The sequence below is a fragment of the Anomalospiza imberbis genome, chromosome 13, assembly GCF_031753505.1.
Source record: "Anomalospiza imberbis isolate Cuckoo-Finch-1a 21T00152 chromosome 13, ASM3175350v1, whole genome shotgun sequence".
NCBI lineage: Eukaryota > Metazoa > Chordata > Aves > Passeriformes > Viduidae > Anomalospiza > Anomalospiza imberbis.
In genome coordinates, this window is record NC_089693.1 from 10,864,529 (window position 1) to 10,880,716 (window position 16,188).

Sequence of the window (16,188 nt, forward strand, 5' to 3'; positions counted from 1 at the left end):
TCTGCAAGGCAATGGATTTATAGGATAAGGCCAAATAACTTCATTTGACATGGTGGAGTCATCAAGCTATGAGCCATGTCTTGTTGGTGACTTTTATTCTTTAATTTGGTTGTTTTTTCGAGTGTTTTTGTCATAAAAACTAGAGAGCACTCAAAACTAAATTCCTGCCTTTAATTTATCTGTATGTTTAGATACTGGAAATTCCATCTCCTATAACTGCTATACTGCAAGAGGAGAATGGAGAACTGACATCTTCACTCATTCTTGTGAGTACAAACATGAGCTTTTCAGATATGCTTTTTGGGATGATGTTTGGACTGATGTTTACAAAATATGAGCTCCAAGAGATACACATGTAATTTCTCTTGTAGCATGTGCTGCTAATGGACTGCTAATGATATATTATTACAGGTTCTTGAAACATGCTTTTAAATGATATAGCAACCCAAATCTGGCTACAGTAATTTCTGTAAATACCCATAATGCATTACAAGAGGATTTGAGAATTGATGTTTTTAAATAATAAAGCAGGTACTTAAAAGAGAGAGCTTTGCTTCCCAAATTAAGACATGATTTAAAACTGAATAGAGTATTGATTCATGATTTGTTTTCTTGTTATTTTTCCAACCTATGGCTAATATTATGAAGTTCATGAAATACATACTTTCAGATCTCCTGAGATATTGGCTCCTGCAAGAATGCCAGTGGCAGCTGGGAAAAAAATGGCAAACACTGAAAAAAATCCTTCTCCACTTCTGAAATCTGGTCCAAAGTTTTCTGCAAATATTGATGCTGAAAATAGAGTGAGAATGAAATATAACAACAGGATTTGATTCCAAAGTTACTTAATGAAGGAGGTGAGTAAGCCAGTCTTTCAGATCTGGACAACTGGGTTTGAATCAGTCTCACATCACAAGCAAAGTGAATTTGATTTCCTTAGTCTGCTCCCCAGAAGGATGTGCTTGTCTGCATCTCAGAGCTGCAGATACATGCTGAAGTGACAGAAGTGTCACTGCAGCACTTGCTCTTAGCTCTGTGTTAAAGTTTGCCTGTGCTCTACTGATGTATAAATGACTCAAGCTGCATCTTACTGTGCTGTCAGCTGCAGCAGCAGAGAAGATGCAAAATTAGAGATTAAATCCATTCCCTTTGTTTGCAAGCTCACTTAAACTTGGGCAGAATATTCTGATCTTGTGACATTTTTCAGTGGAATCCTTAGCTTACTATTAAGTTAAAAGAATGCAGGCATAATTTTATGATAGATAGTAAGGTTGCTTACCTTGATAATTAAAAAAGCCTCTTGCCTTCTTCTCAGTGTTGGTAGGAATGACCGTTCCAATAAAGAAATTTGCAATGGCAACAAGGAGAACAATTAGAAGAATAACTTGAGCCTATTAATAGAAAAAAAGAGATTGTCCGGTTGTTTTTAACTTTGTTGCTGTGGAGATGGCTATATAGTAAGTTATTTGTATCTGTTCCCTATATAACAGGTTATTAATTTCTATAGTTTTTGAAAATACCAGGAGTCAAGATAGCTGAGTCAGCTAATGACTACAGCAGATGCTTTTTACTAAGGGAGTAATGAAATATAGAGTTATAAGTTAATTTTAGGTTAGCTTCCTTACAAGAAAAGGCAAAATGGAACAGCTAATGCATTAGTATCAAGTATAAGACATTTTTATATTATTATATTTTTTTTTAGTTGCAGGGAGTTGTCACTTCAAAGCTTATAATATCAAATTGTTTTCTGATCTCTTTTACAAGTTGTTCTAGTCACCATCACAGCAAAAACAAGGGTACTGTTGAACCTGATTTCTGGACCTGATTTCAATAGCTGTATTCCACTCTCTAAAGTATTTCCATTTGAATTTGCATTCTGACCTTTTTTACAGGTGAAGGAATAGTAGAAATCATTAGAGATTAAAGAATGGGTAACAAATAGAGCTCTTCTGCTGAGTAGGGCTTGAGAGAGTACAGTGATAACACCATATTTTTTTGCTACTGTTTATTCTATCAAGTTGCATCAAAACTAAGGACAAAAGGGGTGCGTAGTCAAGGCTCTAAATGATGCCATGAATTATAAAAATGAATATAACTGAGTTGTCTGCAAAACCCAAACTTACTCTTTGCTTTTAAATCTATGTTCAAGGAAGAGTTTAGAGTAATTTTGCTTTCATTGAATGTAATGATTAAACTGCTATTGCTTTTAGAAAGATTAAGCATAAACTGAAACTGAGTGCTTCTGAAAATTACATCTGTTGAATAGCATTCCTCACACACTAATGCTGTGAAGCAGGTTAATATACTGCTTGGGTTTATATTCTTTTAAAAGTTTACCTTTGCTTCCCATTCCATGCCAGCAACAGAGATGCCAAGAAGACACACCACAGTGATGGTCCCTATGATTCTGATGTCGTTGGACTCATCTACCATCAGTGTATCACTCTCCTGAAAGTGGTTAGAAATGTTATGAGAACCAGTCTTTCTCTGCTCTACTGGTGGGATCAAGTAACAAGGTGAAATAGAAAGCAGTAAGCTGTCAATGTTTCAGAGCTTTGTTAGACCAAGTGTTTGAATGTCATGTTCCAGCTGGCTTTTTGCATTTGGGGTTATTTGGCTAATGGGATGTCTGTTCCTATTCTGATTTTGAGATTCTTGTCAAGAAATGTATGAAATATATTCAAAAGGTAGAAGTAATGAAGAAGCACTCTCTGGCATATTTAGACAGACCAGCTTCTTCCCTGCTAAAGATGGCCCTCAAGCCTTAACAAAAACATATCACTACGTTTGCAAATACATTATGTAAAACAAACACCACCATCACCACTCCCCCCCAAAAAAAAGAAAAGCCACACAAAACAAAACTGAGCCAATTTCATAATATACATGAAACATCTATATTTACCTTAAGAAGTTCTACAACTGTTTCAGCAAATCCAACTACATACATGGCAACTGCCACTGCATTCGCAAATGCGAAGATAAGTCCTATAGATCCACCAAACTCTGGGCCCAGACTTCTAGAGATAAGATAGTATGCTCCACCTGCAGACAAATTATCGTTATTTCAGCACAACTAAATACTCAGCTTTTGCCTTTTTTCCCTCCCACATAACTGTTACTGAAGAAATCTTTGCTTTTTATCTCACAAATATAATCAATCTTTGCCCTACGTTAATAGGGGACACTGCAAAAAAACAATGTGCTTTATACCGGTTCTGCCTTCAGGCTTTTCGGTATGCCTTTCTATCCCAGAAATCTTTTTAATGCATATTAGTATGCAAAAGTGGACCTTATTATAATTTTTCATGACACATGATATAGTACCACAAAGGAAGAGAGAACTTCACTTCCAAAAAGGTTCTAACTTACATGGATCTATCCCAATGTTAACATGAAAGGTCACGTTCTGTGGTACATTGTTTAAGTTCCTAATCATAGTGATGCAGTGAATCTTTAATGTTTTTTGAAATTAATCTATACACATTTCAATTTGCTGTTGATCCACTGGGAGAAATCACTGCAAATATACATATGACTTCTTTGCTTATAACACAGTTATCTCAATTCCACTTATTTTTTTTAATTCAAATCTGCAGATTTTTGTATCTTTCATGAGATCTTATTCACTTACCTCCTCTTACTACTCCATTAGTGCAAATGGCAGACATGGAGATACCTGTCAATGTTGTTACTACTACACTCAGAGCAATAACTATGATTCCAAGACCTGAAAGATCCGAAAAAGAAAGTATATGCAAGTGTGTTCCAGTACCTGTTCTGCTTTAGGGATGCAGTAAGAACTTTCCATTTTCCACAGGGCTTAGACCAGACCAGTTAAAACTTAAAGGCTCTGAAATGCACCAAAACTTTGTTTCACAAAATACCTGATATGGAGTTTTACAGCCATATTATTTACCCGTCTTCCAAGGAGGGGCTGAAATTTAAGGAGTGTTAAAAAGAAGATATCCACTGATCTGCATCAGTCTTCAAAATGACAGGAAGATATGTCTCGTGCTCAGTTTGTTGAAGAATGTCCAACCTGGAATGCTCTGAATAGGAAAGACCAGCTGAAAGGTGAAAGAACTCCATGAAAAGCCAGAACCATCCCTTGCTCAGCAGTTGGCAGGAACATCTGAAATGTACTTCTCAGACTGAACTGAAATCCGTGCTTTATTAGAAGTGACAGCTCAAACGCCTGAAATTGTGATGAGAGGTGGCTAGAATTGTTACCTTCCAGTTCCACTAGATGTGCCCTTTGGTTTATGGTCCCTCTGGTTTGTCTCATAGGAAAATAATGCATAAATACCTTCTGGAGCTTGAAAGCATTAGTAACCCTAAGATTTTTACCTCCACGGACAAACCCATTAGTTGCTATTGCAGAAGTTGACAACCCAGTAATTGAGGTTACCATCGTGGCGAGAAGAATTATGATTACTCCAAGACCTGTCAGTAACAAGAAGATAAAATATTTTACTCATGTTCCATGTTTCCTACAAATCATTCTTTCTTTAAATTGAATTTTCAGGCCAGAATCAGAGCAATAAACTGAAAAGATGGTTTGTTGACCACTTGCAGCTTGCAGAACATTTTCATGAGGTCCATGTCATGATAGTAAATTATTCCCATCAGTCTTCAAGCAGTGATTCTTTCTGATAGGAGTACCCTCTCCAGGAATTCTTATGATTTCCAAAGGATGGAGGAAATAAACAAATAGGCATCCCTTGACATGGATGCTTATATCTACCTTTAACACTCATCCTGGATGTTTAAATGAAGAGATAGGCACATGAACCAGAGCTCTTGTAATAGTGCTGTTGTGTTTCATCAGTTAATTAAATGTTGAATCAGAGGAAGACTGACTGTATAGATTCACAGTGCATGAGGACAAAGAGTCTGTCAGGCAGAGGGACAAGACCTGAGTGGGAGCCTTCTACATCCTCACTTGTTAAACTATCAAATGCTGGGCTTTTCTCTGCTCTCTGCCTCTTTCCCTGCAAAAAGTAGTTTTATGTTAACACAAAACAAACACTTGAAAATGGAAATACTGCTTTTTAGATGCCATTTACTTTAACAGGTGACCTGTAATGTGTGATCATAGAGAACTTAGAATATTTTTCTTTTTTTAGCTGATATCACAATGATAATCAAATATCAGAATATCAGTGATAGGTGATTAGTTATAGGTAACTGGGTTTCAGTGTAAGACTGAAATCTGAGAATGTTTCCAGTCTTTGGCTATATGTCTGGGTTTCTTTCAACTTTGTAAAACTGCTAGAAATTATATGAGCAGAATGTGCTTTGTACGAGTTAGAGTCATAGAAGCTTTGGTTTGAAGTGATTTCGGAAGGTCTGTAGCTCAACCTCCCAGTCATAGCAGAACTACTGCCAACACAGGATTAAATCAATGATGACCTTGGCTAGCTGGGCCTTGAAAACCTCCATGGATAAAGATCCCACAGCCTCTTTGGATTACATGGGCTAGACTATCTGCCCAGTAAAATATGTACAAACTGCACCTCCCAAGGTACAACTGCAGCTATTGCTGTTACATTTATGGCACTACCTAGAGGAGTTTGTCTCTGTAGTTCCAGATCTCCTTTTTGTTTCAAGTCAGGTAAAGAAATAATATAATATTTTTCTCTCAACTTTATTGCTTTTATTCTCATTTCTATCTATGAGAAGGGAGGGAGAAAACCAGGAGAAAAAAATAAAGAATTACAATTTGGTGCCAAGCATGGAAGCAGTTCTTAGTTTTATCTGAACTTGCTAGGGCTTATGCAATATCTGTCTTGTTTCCATAGGGTAGATAGGCATTCAGTGTGGAACTGGAGAATATACATTGCTTGTAGCTGTATTTATTGGCCAGGGCTCATCCAAATTGAATCTTAAATCCTACAATTGATATTGAGCTAGAAGTACTACAAACTTATTGATTTATCTGCTGTATTACTACCATCTGACTTATAGATCAGATTCCTGAGTTCAGTTCATACTGGATGGTTATAGACATCTAGTACCTGAATTAATGTTCTTTGCTGCTTAAATTATAGCCATGTTATCACATATCATTTTGTTTATCCTTTAAGATAAACAATGTAATGTGTGAACCATAAATGATATATAGCATAGTGTAGGATATTTAAAGTGATTTGAACCTCTAATAAATCATGTTTCTCTTACTGATTTCTGAACTCTTACTAAAACTAGTCATGCAAGTGTTTTATGCGCAGGTCTGTATAAAAAAATTCCAAATGGTCATTCCTTTTGGTCAGCTACCATTGCGCAGGATGGGCTTAGAAGGATATTGTTCAACCATGCAAATTTTTTGTCTGAGAAGTGGACAGACTTCAAGAGCTGTTAACTCTTAAATTGAGTAAGTTAGACACATAATTCTCAAAGCAGTTTTAAAATTATTTGCTAAGTATATTGTAAGCATCCTAAGTATACTTTTCAGGGATGTTCTATTGCATTTCACAATTCATATTGTTAACATGTATGTGATATATAGGGTCAGATATTTTGCTAATCTGATGTAACATCTTCATGGGAATGCTTTAATGATAATTAAAAAAAAATATTTTAGCATTTAAGAAGAAAAATGCATAAAATGAAGTGTCTCAACCAAAACACCATTGTAATATAATGTAATGCAACATAATTTTAATGTTTGGGGCCAGATTTGCAGGTAGCATAAACTTGGTTTTCCTTGCCTTTGTTTAACCATTCCATGTACAGGCACAAATACAGATTTCAGAGAGTCCCAAGATACTAGGTGGAAATAGCAGACTAGTTTTGGACCTGGAATCTTGTTAGAACCATACTGTCCCCTTTTTTTTCCTAGCTGATGATAGCCAGAGAACCTTGCAGAATCCTATTGTTTCCCCTGTAGGAGCTTTTGCCCAAGACAGCCTATAAGAGTATGGAAATAATTGGGTTGTCTCTCTTTGGCCCTCTAATGATGGGGATGCAAATGGTGCCCAGATGGTGGTTTAACTGTCTCATTTAATTTCCATGTTAGGAGCAGTACCCAGTGAAATCCCTGAGCCTTGGTGATGATGAGCTTCCATCACTGTTCTCCTTAAGCAGCTTGGCTGGGGACTTAAAGCTTATTGCTTATAAGGCATTCCAAAAATGCATTGAGAAATTATTCAAATGGAATTTGACGTCTCATTTTCAAAAGTAAAAGTAACCCCTTGCATAGCACATGCAATTTTAAAAAGCAACAGCAGAGCAATAAACTGTAAGAAAGAAGAGCCTGCTTATCAATAAGTTAAAATGGTAAAATTAAAACTGAAAGCAGAAAAGTTGTAACTGATGTTGGTGCAAATTAATGTTAAAATCTGATTAAAGTTTAGATTGAAAACCAGGCATATGGCTCCTAAGTAAGTTGTTCCAAAATGAATTACTCTTGCCTATGGCTATTCTCACACCTCAAAACAAAGTAATACTTCTTGATGATCTCAATAAGTTACTAAACTGCCCTTAAAAACTAATTTTGCATGAAACCCTAGAGCAAAGTCTTGGCAATATTAAGATGCAGAATTTTCATGGCAAGGCATATAGTTATGAGTGCCCTGGGCTGTATGTGCTCATTTGGTATGCATCATAAAATCAGAAAGCACTCTTTTGTCAGGCACAGTGCTGGAGCCAGGCATGGAGCTCTGCAGAAGTAGTTAAGTTCTTCCGCTTAGTTCTAGATCTTTTATTGTTGGGCTGTTTTTTCTTTTCCTATTTGTGTCTCTGTAAGTTTGTGATTTTTTTTCTTAATAAGTGTTTCATTTGTTAATTTTTTATTAAAAGCTTGGTCTTGCTCAAGTGAAACTTCTATGAAGTTACTACTTTTTATTGGAAATGAGACTTCAACCATGCAAAATTTTGGAGATGTTTCATTTCACTTCAATTGACAAGGACATAAATGATTGTTATATTCAATTTGATTTTGAGCGCTGACTTTTTATTCAAGTCCAGCAGAGCTGACAGCCCTTAATATAACTGAATATTTCCATTCTGTGAACATCCAAACTGGACTACTTGCCATCCTGCCTTTGCTGTTTTTTATAACATCTGGGTGCCAGTCAAAGATCAGGGTCCCTTTGGTCTAATTGTATGATCAGGGATCGCAGAGGGACACTGCCGTGGCAGCTCAGGTTTCTGTGCTTCCCCAGAGCAGTAGCTCTGAAAAGGGAGTTGCAGCACCCAGCTGTGGGACATTGCAGCTGAGCTGCTCTAGCAGTGTTGGGAGCACTTCCCTCTCTCACTGGTTTCACTGAACACTCTGCAATATTCTGGATGGAGGCCTCGGGGCCCAGTCTGCCAGGGATCGGGAATTTGGATTAGTTAAATTGCACAATGAAGAAGCAAAGATACAGCACACAATGAAATGTACTTATTTCATTTATGTGAAAGCTGTAGCAGAGTTTTTAAAACTTAGTCTTTCATAGTACACTAGTATCAAGTGCTGTTCTGTAGTTAAAAATAACAAAATCCTGATGAGATGAGACCTCCTTCCAGTTCTGCTTTCATCTTGGCGGAGGTGTGAAGAAGCGTTGTTTATAATATGTAGATGACAAGGTTTGGGTTTCACAGATAAGCAAAGTGTGAACTCTTAAAGGTTAACTCTGTACGCACATATTAGATATTGGCCCGAGTCATAAAGTTTACATCTGTTACAGGATCTAAATACAAATTTCACTAAAGCTCAGAAATATTCAAATGTGATGATCATATGCATAGTTAACAGATCTATGCCTCTAAGCAGTAATTTGGCTGTGAGTCTGGAAAGTTCCAATAGTTTGGAGGATTAATGTCTTTTACCCTGGCAAGCATTTGAAAACATTATTCAGTTCAACATGCAAATGCACATCTCAGATTATATATTAATCATGATCATGTATAGTTTATCCTCTTTATCCCTTTCACTGTTGAAAATGATATTGAATAAGATACATACCAATTCCTGCTTGACCTACAATCCAGGAAAGTCGAATAAAGAGCATCACACCCCAAATATTAAGCATGCATCTTACCTAGGTTTTAAAGAAAAATTACTGCATTAGTTCAAGGTTGAAAGTAATGTTTAAAACCAGAAGGGTGATAAAGTGCATTTCACCCCAAACATCCCTGAAGTCTGCCTCCCTCTCTTAATTCTTCAAAGACTTAAGTGTAAAATAACTGATTTTATTTTCTTTTAATTATTTTTTTTAGAAATGTAGGTAAGTTTCTCACCAGCACACCCTTCACCCATCCAAACTTGACAAATCCTGTTTTGTTTTCTTCGTCCTTGCTGCCTGCTGTCTCATCTCCAGCGGTGCTTTCTCCATTTGCCACTCTCTCGACTGAGCCGGTGCTCACAGCAATGTTCTGGAGGATCACACAGAAAACAAATACATTTTGTGGGCCAGGCAGAGGATACCTGGCTGCATAAGGGAGACATAATAAAAAAGAATTCCAAAGATCACATTTTACAGTCACTGGAGTAGAGAGCAATATTCTGCTCACATCAGGCATCAGCAGGTGGGCTTGCTAACAAGGGGAGGAGATGAAAGAATCACTTAAGCAGAGTAAATAAATTATTACCTGATCTGATACTACCCTGGTTTTATTGTAAGCTATTCCACATATATGTTGTTTTGACATGTTAGTAGAGCATCTGATATAATGAGGGTCTTGTGGTTGGCCTCTGCATGGTCTTGCAACAATTTATGAATAACACTAAGTGTAGAAATGGGGATAATTGCAAACATTGAAAAAAGACCTAATTGAGTGCAGCGTGGTTAAATTCTTTGATGAAATCTAGTGTTTCCCATTGAATGAAGTACAAACATAACTGCAGCAGCAGATGGGTAACATAGTCATGAAAACAATTAGAGAAACACCAGGGAAATGTAAAAATGGAATAATCTTTTCTATGGCTTAGCCACAATTACCATAGTAGATAGGATTAGAAATTGCCATATTTATGGTACAACCAGAGTAAGTAGCCCAGAATTTTAGATTGTTCACATCAGTTACAGACATAAATGTGTATTTTATCTCTTCAGCTCTCTTGCCCCAGAATCTTCGAGGCAATTTAGCCGCATGATATGTTTCTTGTGGCTTGAATAGGAATTACTCATGGTGCTGAGATTTGTACTCATTGTAATTGTCTTTTAATTTAATTTTAATTTTTTTCATTCAGAGCTCTCACTGTTTCTGTGAGGAATTGGTTTTAGAATGCCTCTGACATGGTAAATCCTGGACTGTGCTCACAATTGAAAAATAAGTGATTGGATAATATGTTTTAACATGGGCTAAACTTGGTGCTTATTTCCCTGCTGGCCCTAAGAAAAGTGGGAATACAAGATCTGTTGAAAGCCTGTGACTGAGCTCCTTTGAGATACTTAGATAATTTTGACAGTTCCTACCCTGAAATAATAATGTCTGTGTTTGCTCAAAATACAGTAAATGATTGAAGTCAATGAAGGAAAATTAGCAGAATAATATGACAGGCTTTTGCTACAGTGGTTAGAATTTCAAAGACAAAAAATTAAAAGGCCTTGGTCTTTGTACTTGAAACAAGTTGTTTCCTCTGTAGTTTGAATTAATTTGTCCTCTCTGTGCCATTATCATAAATTATGGCCTTAAACCTTCCATAAATGCATTTTAAATTGGTGTGCTTTAGTGAATGATTGGTTATTTACCAAGCAGTTGTACCTGTGCTACTCATGCATAAGGATGTGGAATAAAAGTGACAGAACATTTTGAAATGCTACTAAAATAAAAACTTAACTGCTTTAAAAAAACCCCAAAAAACTAACCCAAACATTTTCCTTTCCTTGTTTCAGAATGGCTTAGTCTTCATCTCTCCTGAGGCTAAAGATGATGAGCTCATCAAATCTCCATAACAAGTGTGGAGAACAACCAAGAGGAAGAAAGGTTAGATTACTTCTTATGTAGGGTAAATATTAAGCCCAAGTAATTATCACCATCCATCAGCTGTGAAATAGCACTTAGACTATTTTTTAGGGATTTAATTGGCTTTAATGTGTGCAAAAGCTGACACGTCTTGCTAAAAGATGACACACATTTGAGTCCAGCAGTGTGGAAACTAGATATTTGAAGTTCCTTTCAGCCTGTCTTACATTCTGACATTTGAAAAATTACATGTTAAAAAATGTATTAAATATTAATATTTATCTTCTGATGTTAAGCCCAGCATCAAAGCACAATGGGAATGCTTATGTGATGTTTAGCAATCTGAAGTCAAACATACGCCACTTCTTATCAGAATCTTGCAATGGGCTCTGACAGAACAAGTTGTCTTCAAAAACTTGAGTTTCAAAGCCGGGGCAAGGGGGTGGGATTGCCTTGGGGGTATAGTGTGGTAAACCCAGATTTTAGTGTTTCAGTAAAAAAGGAATAAAGCATCTGCTTCAAAAGTGCACCCTGGGCTGTTACAGTGACTCCTGTCCACACTCAATGTGGCTTCTCCTCCCCTCCTTGCCGGGGGCTGGGGCCCCATCCAGCGCACGCACAGCCTGTGCCTCCTGAGAGAGCTCTGCCTTCTCAGACATCTCCATTCTCTTTCCTACTAAGCTTGTATTTGGTGACTTCGTGTTTGTTTATTCTCCAGCTAAAGCTCTGCAGACAGAAGTGATTTGTCCAAGGTCAGCAAGTGAGATCATGGGACAGGCAGGAATGGGCTCCAGCCATGCTAATGGGGCATCGTTTGTTCCAGAGCTGTGGTTGTGCTCCCAGACAGGGCCACAACCCACAAAAGGGCACAGCTGGCTGCCAGTGTAACAAAAATCCCATTACCTATGACATTCACCTTCCTATTTTGAAAGGCATAAGATTATCTTTCTGTAAGATGGATACAGGAAAAAGTCTGGAAATCTCTAAGTTAGATTATGCTTTTCTCTCTTTTTACTTACAGTCCCAACATGTGAAACAATTTTCTCTTCATTTTACTCTGTGATGTAATCTGCCTTTTTAATCATCTTTAAGTGAAAGCCTTAAAAAAAAAACCTAAAAATATTATCTTTTGTTTAAAATATACAAACCATTGAGAGATACAACAGTAAAAAACTCAGAATTTTCTGGTTACCATCAAAACTGAAAATCCTTTATTGTGCTGATGTTCAGTACATGTTCATTCAGCATTATGTTCAAAGCCAAGATACAGTTTTACTCCTTTCTGGCCACTACTGAAGTAAATTATTTCTATAAGATGATATTTCTTCTGAGCATGGAAATGTGTTTAGTCCTTTGAGTAGCAGTTTGTACATCTACAAACGAGTAGGGATACAAAATTAGTATGTTTCCCCTTTCGTATCTGCTTTGTTTTCATCTTTGGAAATGTTTGTCCTTTTAAGCCATTTTACACAGGCATATGGTATGGAAAGCTTAATTTAAATAAAGCTTAATAAAAGTCAGGCCAAAACTAGAAAGCTGCCCTAATAAGATCCTAAAAAATCAGGTCCTAATTTACTAATGGCTATATTTTTTCTTGATTTCATTGCTTTATATTAACCCTCCATAGGAAAGAGGAATTGCCAGAGAACAGAAGACTGAACAAGATCTGGACAAGCATTCAAAAATCAGAAGCTTGTCCAAATTATTCAGGCCTCAGAAGTAGGAAGAACTGAGCAGAATGGGGGTGAGAGCTTGTTTTCTCTCAAGTTTTCTCATTTCACAATTGTCTAACTCAACAAAAGAACAGGAGGTTTTGCTGCATATTGACACTTTTAGTCTCAATTTAACTATAGCAATGATATTTCTCTTTCCAACCCTGCCCTGATAAGTGCATATTAGCTTCAGATTTGTTAACTGAATTAGCACCTGGGAAGTGTTGTCTGCTATTCCTCAACACCCTCGTTCTTGATTCTTTCTTGCTGTTTGGGTTTGTTACAGCAACAAACAGGTAGTGCTCTGGATATCTGATTAACTGAAATTGCATTTGTTTCACATAATTTTTTTTATAATACTTATATTGGTTTATGAGTAAAATGGAGGAATCTGTCAAAATTAGTATGCATTGATGTAAAATTCAAGTTTAGAATAAGTGTGAATTGTGTAGCTTGGTTAAAGTATGAATTGACATTCACCATCTGCCATCCTAACTCTTATGTGAAACAGAAGAGATTTGTTAGATCCATACTTTTAGACAAGATGAAGCTATGTTTTTCAGCTTATCAAGTACATTGTAATTACGTTTTAATAAAAATCTTTTCTTTGAGCAGGGTACGGAGCAGAGAACAAACTGCAGCTACCAAAGGAACTATGGTAACTAGTTACTTGTACTTTTTCTCTTGGGCAAGGTCCATGAATTTAAGGACTTTCTCTTATTAATAAACAGGATTAACAGTCTGGAAATGGAATAGAGAAAAATTATATCTTTCCTTTTCACTTACCTTTGCCAGTTGTTCATGAATTTCTAATAAGCTTGGTCTGCTGATCTTATTCCCACTGACGCTGCCAGTGTTTCTATAATAATCAATTTTGGGAACTGGGTCCATTGTGTTATGGCCAAAAGTTTGTAGATAATACATTTTACTGTGAGTATCATAAGGATGCAAGCTAGCTTCTGTTTTCTCCCCATTTTGCCGGAAATTGTCATATAATTCTCTTTTTCCTGGTCTATAACTGATTCTTAGTCTGTTATGTGTTTCATCAGTGAAAGATGTTTCTTCGTAATGTGGCGGGTCAGAGCCCACATCCTCCTGGGTTGTTTCATTGTTGTCATTGTCTTCATTAATTATGTTAACTTGAAACCGATTTGCATTTGGATCCAAGAATACATTTGGTGCATTGTTCATTGACATCTTCAGGGATGCTACAGACTTAGGTCACTGATCCGTGTACTATTCTGTGGCTGCAGCCACACAGTTGCAGATACAGCAAAGGGTTTAGTGCTGTTGCATATCAGGTCTTTGCTTCTCAAGTAATGAAGGGCTGAGAATTTTCTCTTGAATCTCTAAGCAGTCTTCCTGATGTTGGCTGCTGGTTTACTGCTATAAAAGATAGAAATAAACTATTTCTATTATCTTGGATGGTTAGATAAGTTTTCCACCACAAGCTCTCCCCTCTCCCCTGCCTCGCCAAGTATCCATGAGACTGTCATCCTATGACTTGTTGAGTAAAAATATAGTTGAAGAAAAGACAGAGCTTGTGGAGATGTTCCATCTGTGATTGATGCACTTGACCCTCTAACCAAACCAGCAGTATTTTGGTACAAGCTCCAGAGGAGGTTAAGGCCTGAGCTGTTAAATGGGCCAAGAACTCCTCTAGTTTCAATCTGTTTTATGAAAACCCACAGAAGATCAGGGTGACATGGTGAGCATCCGTGTACACAAGCTTGGAACATGATCATGCAATTAACACATGGATAGCATGGGGCTCACTCCTCTGTAGCCTGCTCCCCCAGTCCCTTCCAGGAGAGTTGCTCCCTATACGGTGCAGATGTTAAATCTCTTTGAGGTACAAGATTTGTATTTGTCCTTGTTGAATGTAATGAGATTCCTGCTGGCCCATTCCTCTGGCCTGTCCAGGTCCCCCTGAGTGGCAGCCCAAAGAGAGGTGAACACTCAGCTGTATAATCTGCTTCTCACCTCCTCTTTCCCACACAGACCTCCTCAAAGAAAACACACAAGCAAACAAAAATGCCAAGAGAAGAGGGGTATGTATATTTAAGGCCTCTAGTGGGTTAAGTACCTCTGCAGCAATTTAAAGTATGGCTTAGAAAGCCCTGAAATGAGCTATTGAAATGATGGCAATCATTTGTCTTGAAACATATTTCTAAGGAGATAAGGGAATGTGGTTGTACAGACTTGTATAATTCAGTAGGAGCCCAGCTTGTTCAAAAGCACTAAACCAGAGCATGCTTAGACATTGAAACTCCACAAGCATTTGTAAAAGCAGAAAGTTTTAGAAACAAACTATATCTTATAAACAAATATATGACTTGAAAATCTGGAAAAATAAGCCCATTACAGACTTTTTTTTAAAAGTTCCATATTTTTGCAAGAGGTTGGACTAGATGAACCCCTAAGATTTTTTCAATTCAAATTTCTCAATGATTTGGCCCTTTGGCACTGAAAGATAAAATATGGCATCAATATTTATAGCTCAGCAATGTAAATTTTCTCTAAAATCACATATCCAAATTATAATTTGAAGAGCTGGTAATCAGATACCTTCCATCTTCAGTATGAGTTACAGCTGAAGCATATTTTCTTATTTCTTCCATCAGCAACAGGTAATATTCTGCTGTCACCTCTCTGCTGAGACACCTCTTTGTCACTCTGCATATTTATGTTAGTTTTCTTGCTTACTGTTATATAAGCCTCACAGCAACATATTACTTTATTTAGTTTATTTTACTTCTACTGCCTTTGTATTATTGTTATTATTATTGTTGTTATTATTATTATTAAACATTTATGATCATAATATTCTGCTTCCTTCAGCCTTTTAAAGTTGCAAAGAAGTGTTTAATCTTCAGGCATGAAGGAGCAAAGACAAATCTTCTGTCATTAAGGTCAGTGAAACAATGTTTGTTTCCATCTCCATGACTGAATGAAATCCTGATTCTTTGATGACAATGAAATGTTTGCTACCAAGTAAAATTATTTTGTCATTTCACTGTCTTATTTCCATATTAGTGTTTTGCTAGGAAAAGTAAAATCTCTTACCTTTCTGCTGTTCTTGAAAATGATACTTAGATTTTCATAGTGTATTTCCAGAGATCCCTGTTATTTGCCATTAAGTTTGTATTTAGTTTTCCAGCATTATGCATATATAATCAAGTCTACCTTATTCAGGGTAATTTAACTTACCATTCAATCTGTGTTTTTAGGGAAGGACAATCTGTCTCTTTTATTCATGCATATAGTGTGACCCTCTCTTTGAGGCATTACAGACTTTGCCTTATTGGCCAGATTTTTCTCCTGTTTAATACACTGAGTAGACTATCCAATCCCTCTCTTTCAAAACATTTCTAGATGGTGATTTAGAAAGGCATTCTAGCTTGTTAACTTTTAACCAGCAAATGTACCTATCCATTACAATTACTGGGTTTATGGCATTGTGAAATTTCTAAGGGGGCCTGAAAATACTTTTGTTATCTCCATTTCCCTCCCTGCTATGCCTGATTCTGCACAGATCATACTCTCTCTATCTTTCAGTTCTGCATATATAGTCATGCAG

General features: G+C 36.8%; 1 protein-coding gene and 1 long non-coding RNA gene across 5 annotated transcripts in view; one reads left to right on the plus strand and one right to left on the minus strand.

The window, feature by feature from the left end:
• The window catches only part of LOC137481928 (uncharacterized), a 37,627-nt gene extending 26,292 nt beyond the window's left edge, over positions 1 to 11,335 (plus strand). Inside the window, exons 2-6 of the long non-coding RNA XR_011003764.1 lie at positions 671 to 857; positions 2,361 to 2,516; positions 6,234 to 6,376; positions 9,309 to 9,516; positions 10,827 to 11,335. This is a non-coding gene — a long non-coding RNA (uncharacterized lncRNA). The remainder of the gene's footprint in view (positions 1 to 670; positions 858 to 2,360; positions 2,517 to 6,233; positions 6,377 to 9,308; positions 9,517 to 10,826) is intronic.
• Positions 1 to 15,961, minus strand: part of SLC12A1 (solute carrier family 12 member 1) — a 46,170-nt gene extending 30,209 nt beyond the window's left edge. The window contains exons 1-10 of one of the 4 annotated variants that reach the window (XM_068203904.1): positions 15,815 to 15,961; positions 13,395 to 13,991; positions 9,229 to 9,363; positions 8,954 to 9,029; positions 4,351 to 4,446; positions 3,635 to 3,730; positions 2,906 to 3,045; positions 2,338 to 2,448; positions 1,280 to 1,391; positions 665 to 792 (exon numbers count right to left, since the gene is read on the minus strand). In XM_068203904.1, the coding sequence (XP_068060005.1) occupies positions 665 to 792; positions 1,280 to 1,391; positions 2,338 to 2,448; positions 2,906 to 3,045; positions 3,635 to 3,730; positions 4,351 to 4,446; positions 8,954 to 9,029; positions 9,229 to 9,363; positions 13,395 to 13,805 (1,305 nt within the window). In that variant the 5' untranslated portion in view covers positions 13,806 to 13,991; positions 15,815 to 15,961. Of the gene's footprint in view, positions 1 to 664; positions 793 to 1,279; positions 1,392 to 2,337; positions 2,449 to 2,905; positions 3,046 to 3,634; positions 3,731 to 4,350; positions 4,447 to 8,953; positions 9,030 to 9,228; positions 9,364 to 13,394; positions 13,995 to 15,674 lie in introns of all 4 variants that reach the window. The other 3 variants (XM_068203905.1, XM_068203907.1, XM_068203906.1) reach the window with 3 other exon arrangements.
• Positions 15,962 to 16,188: the final 227 nt, after the last annotated feature.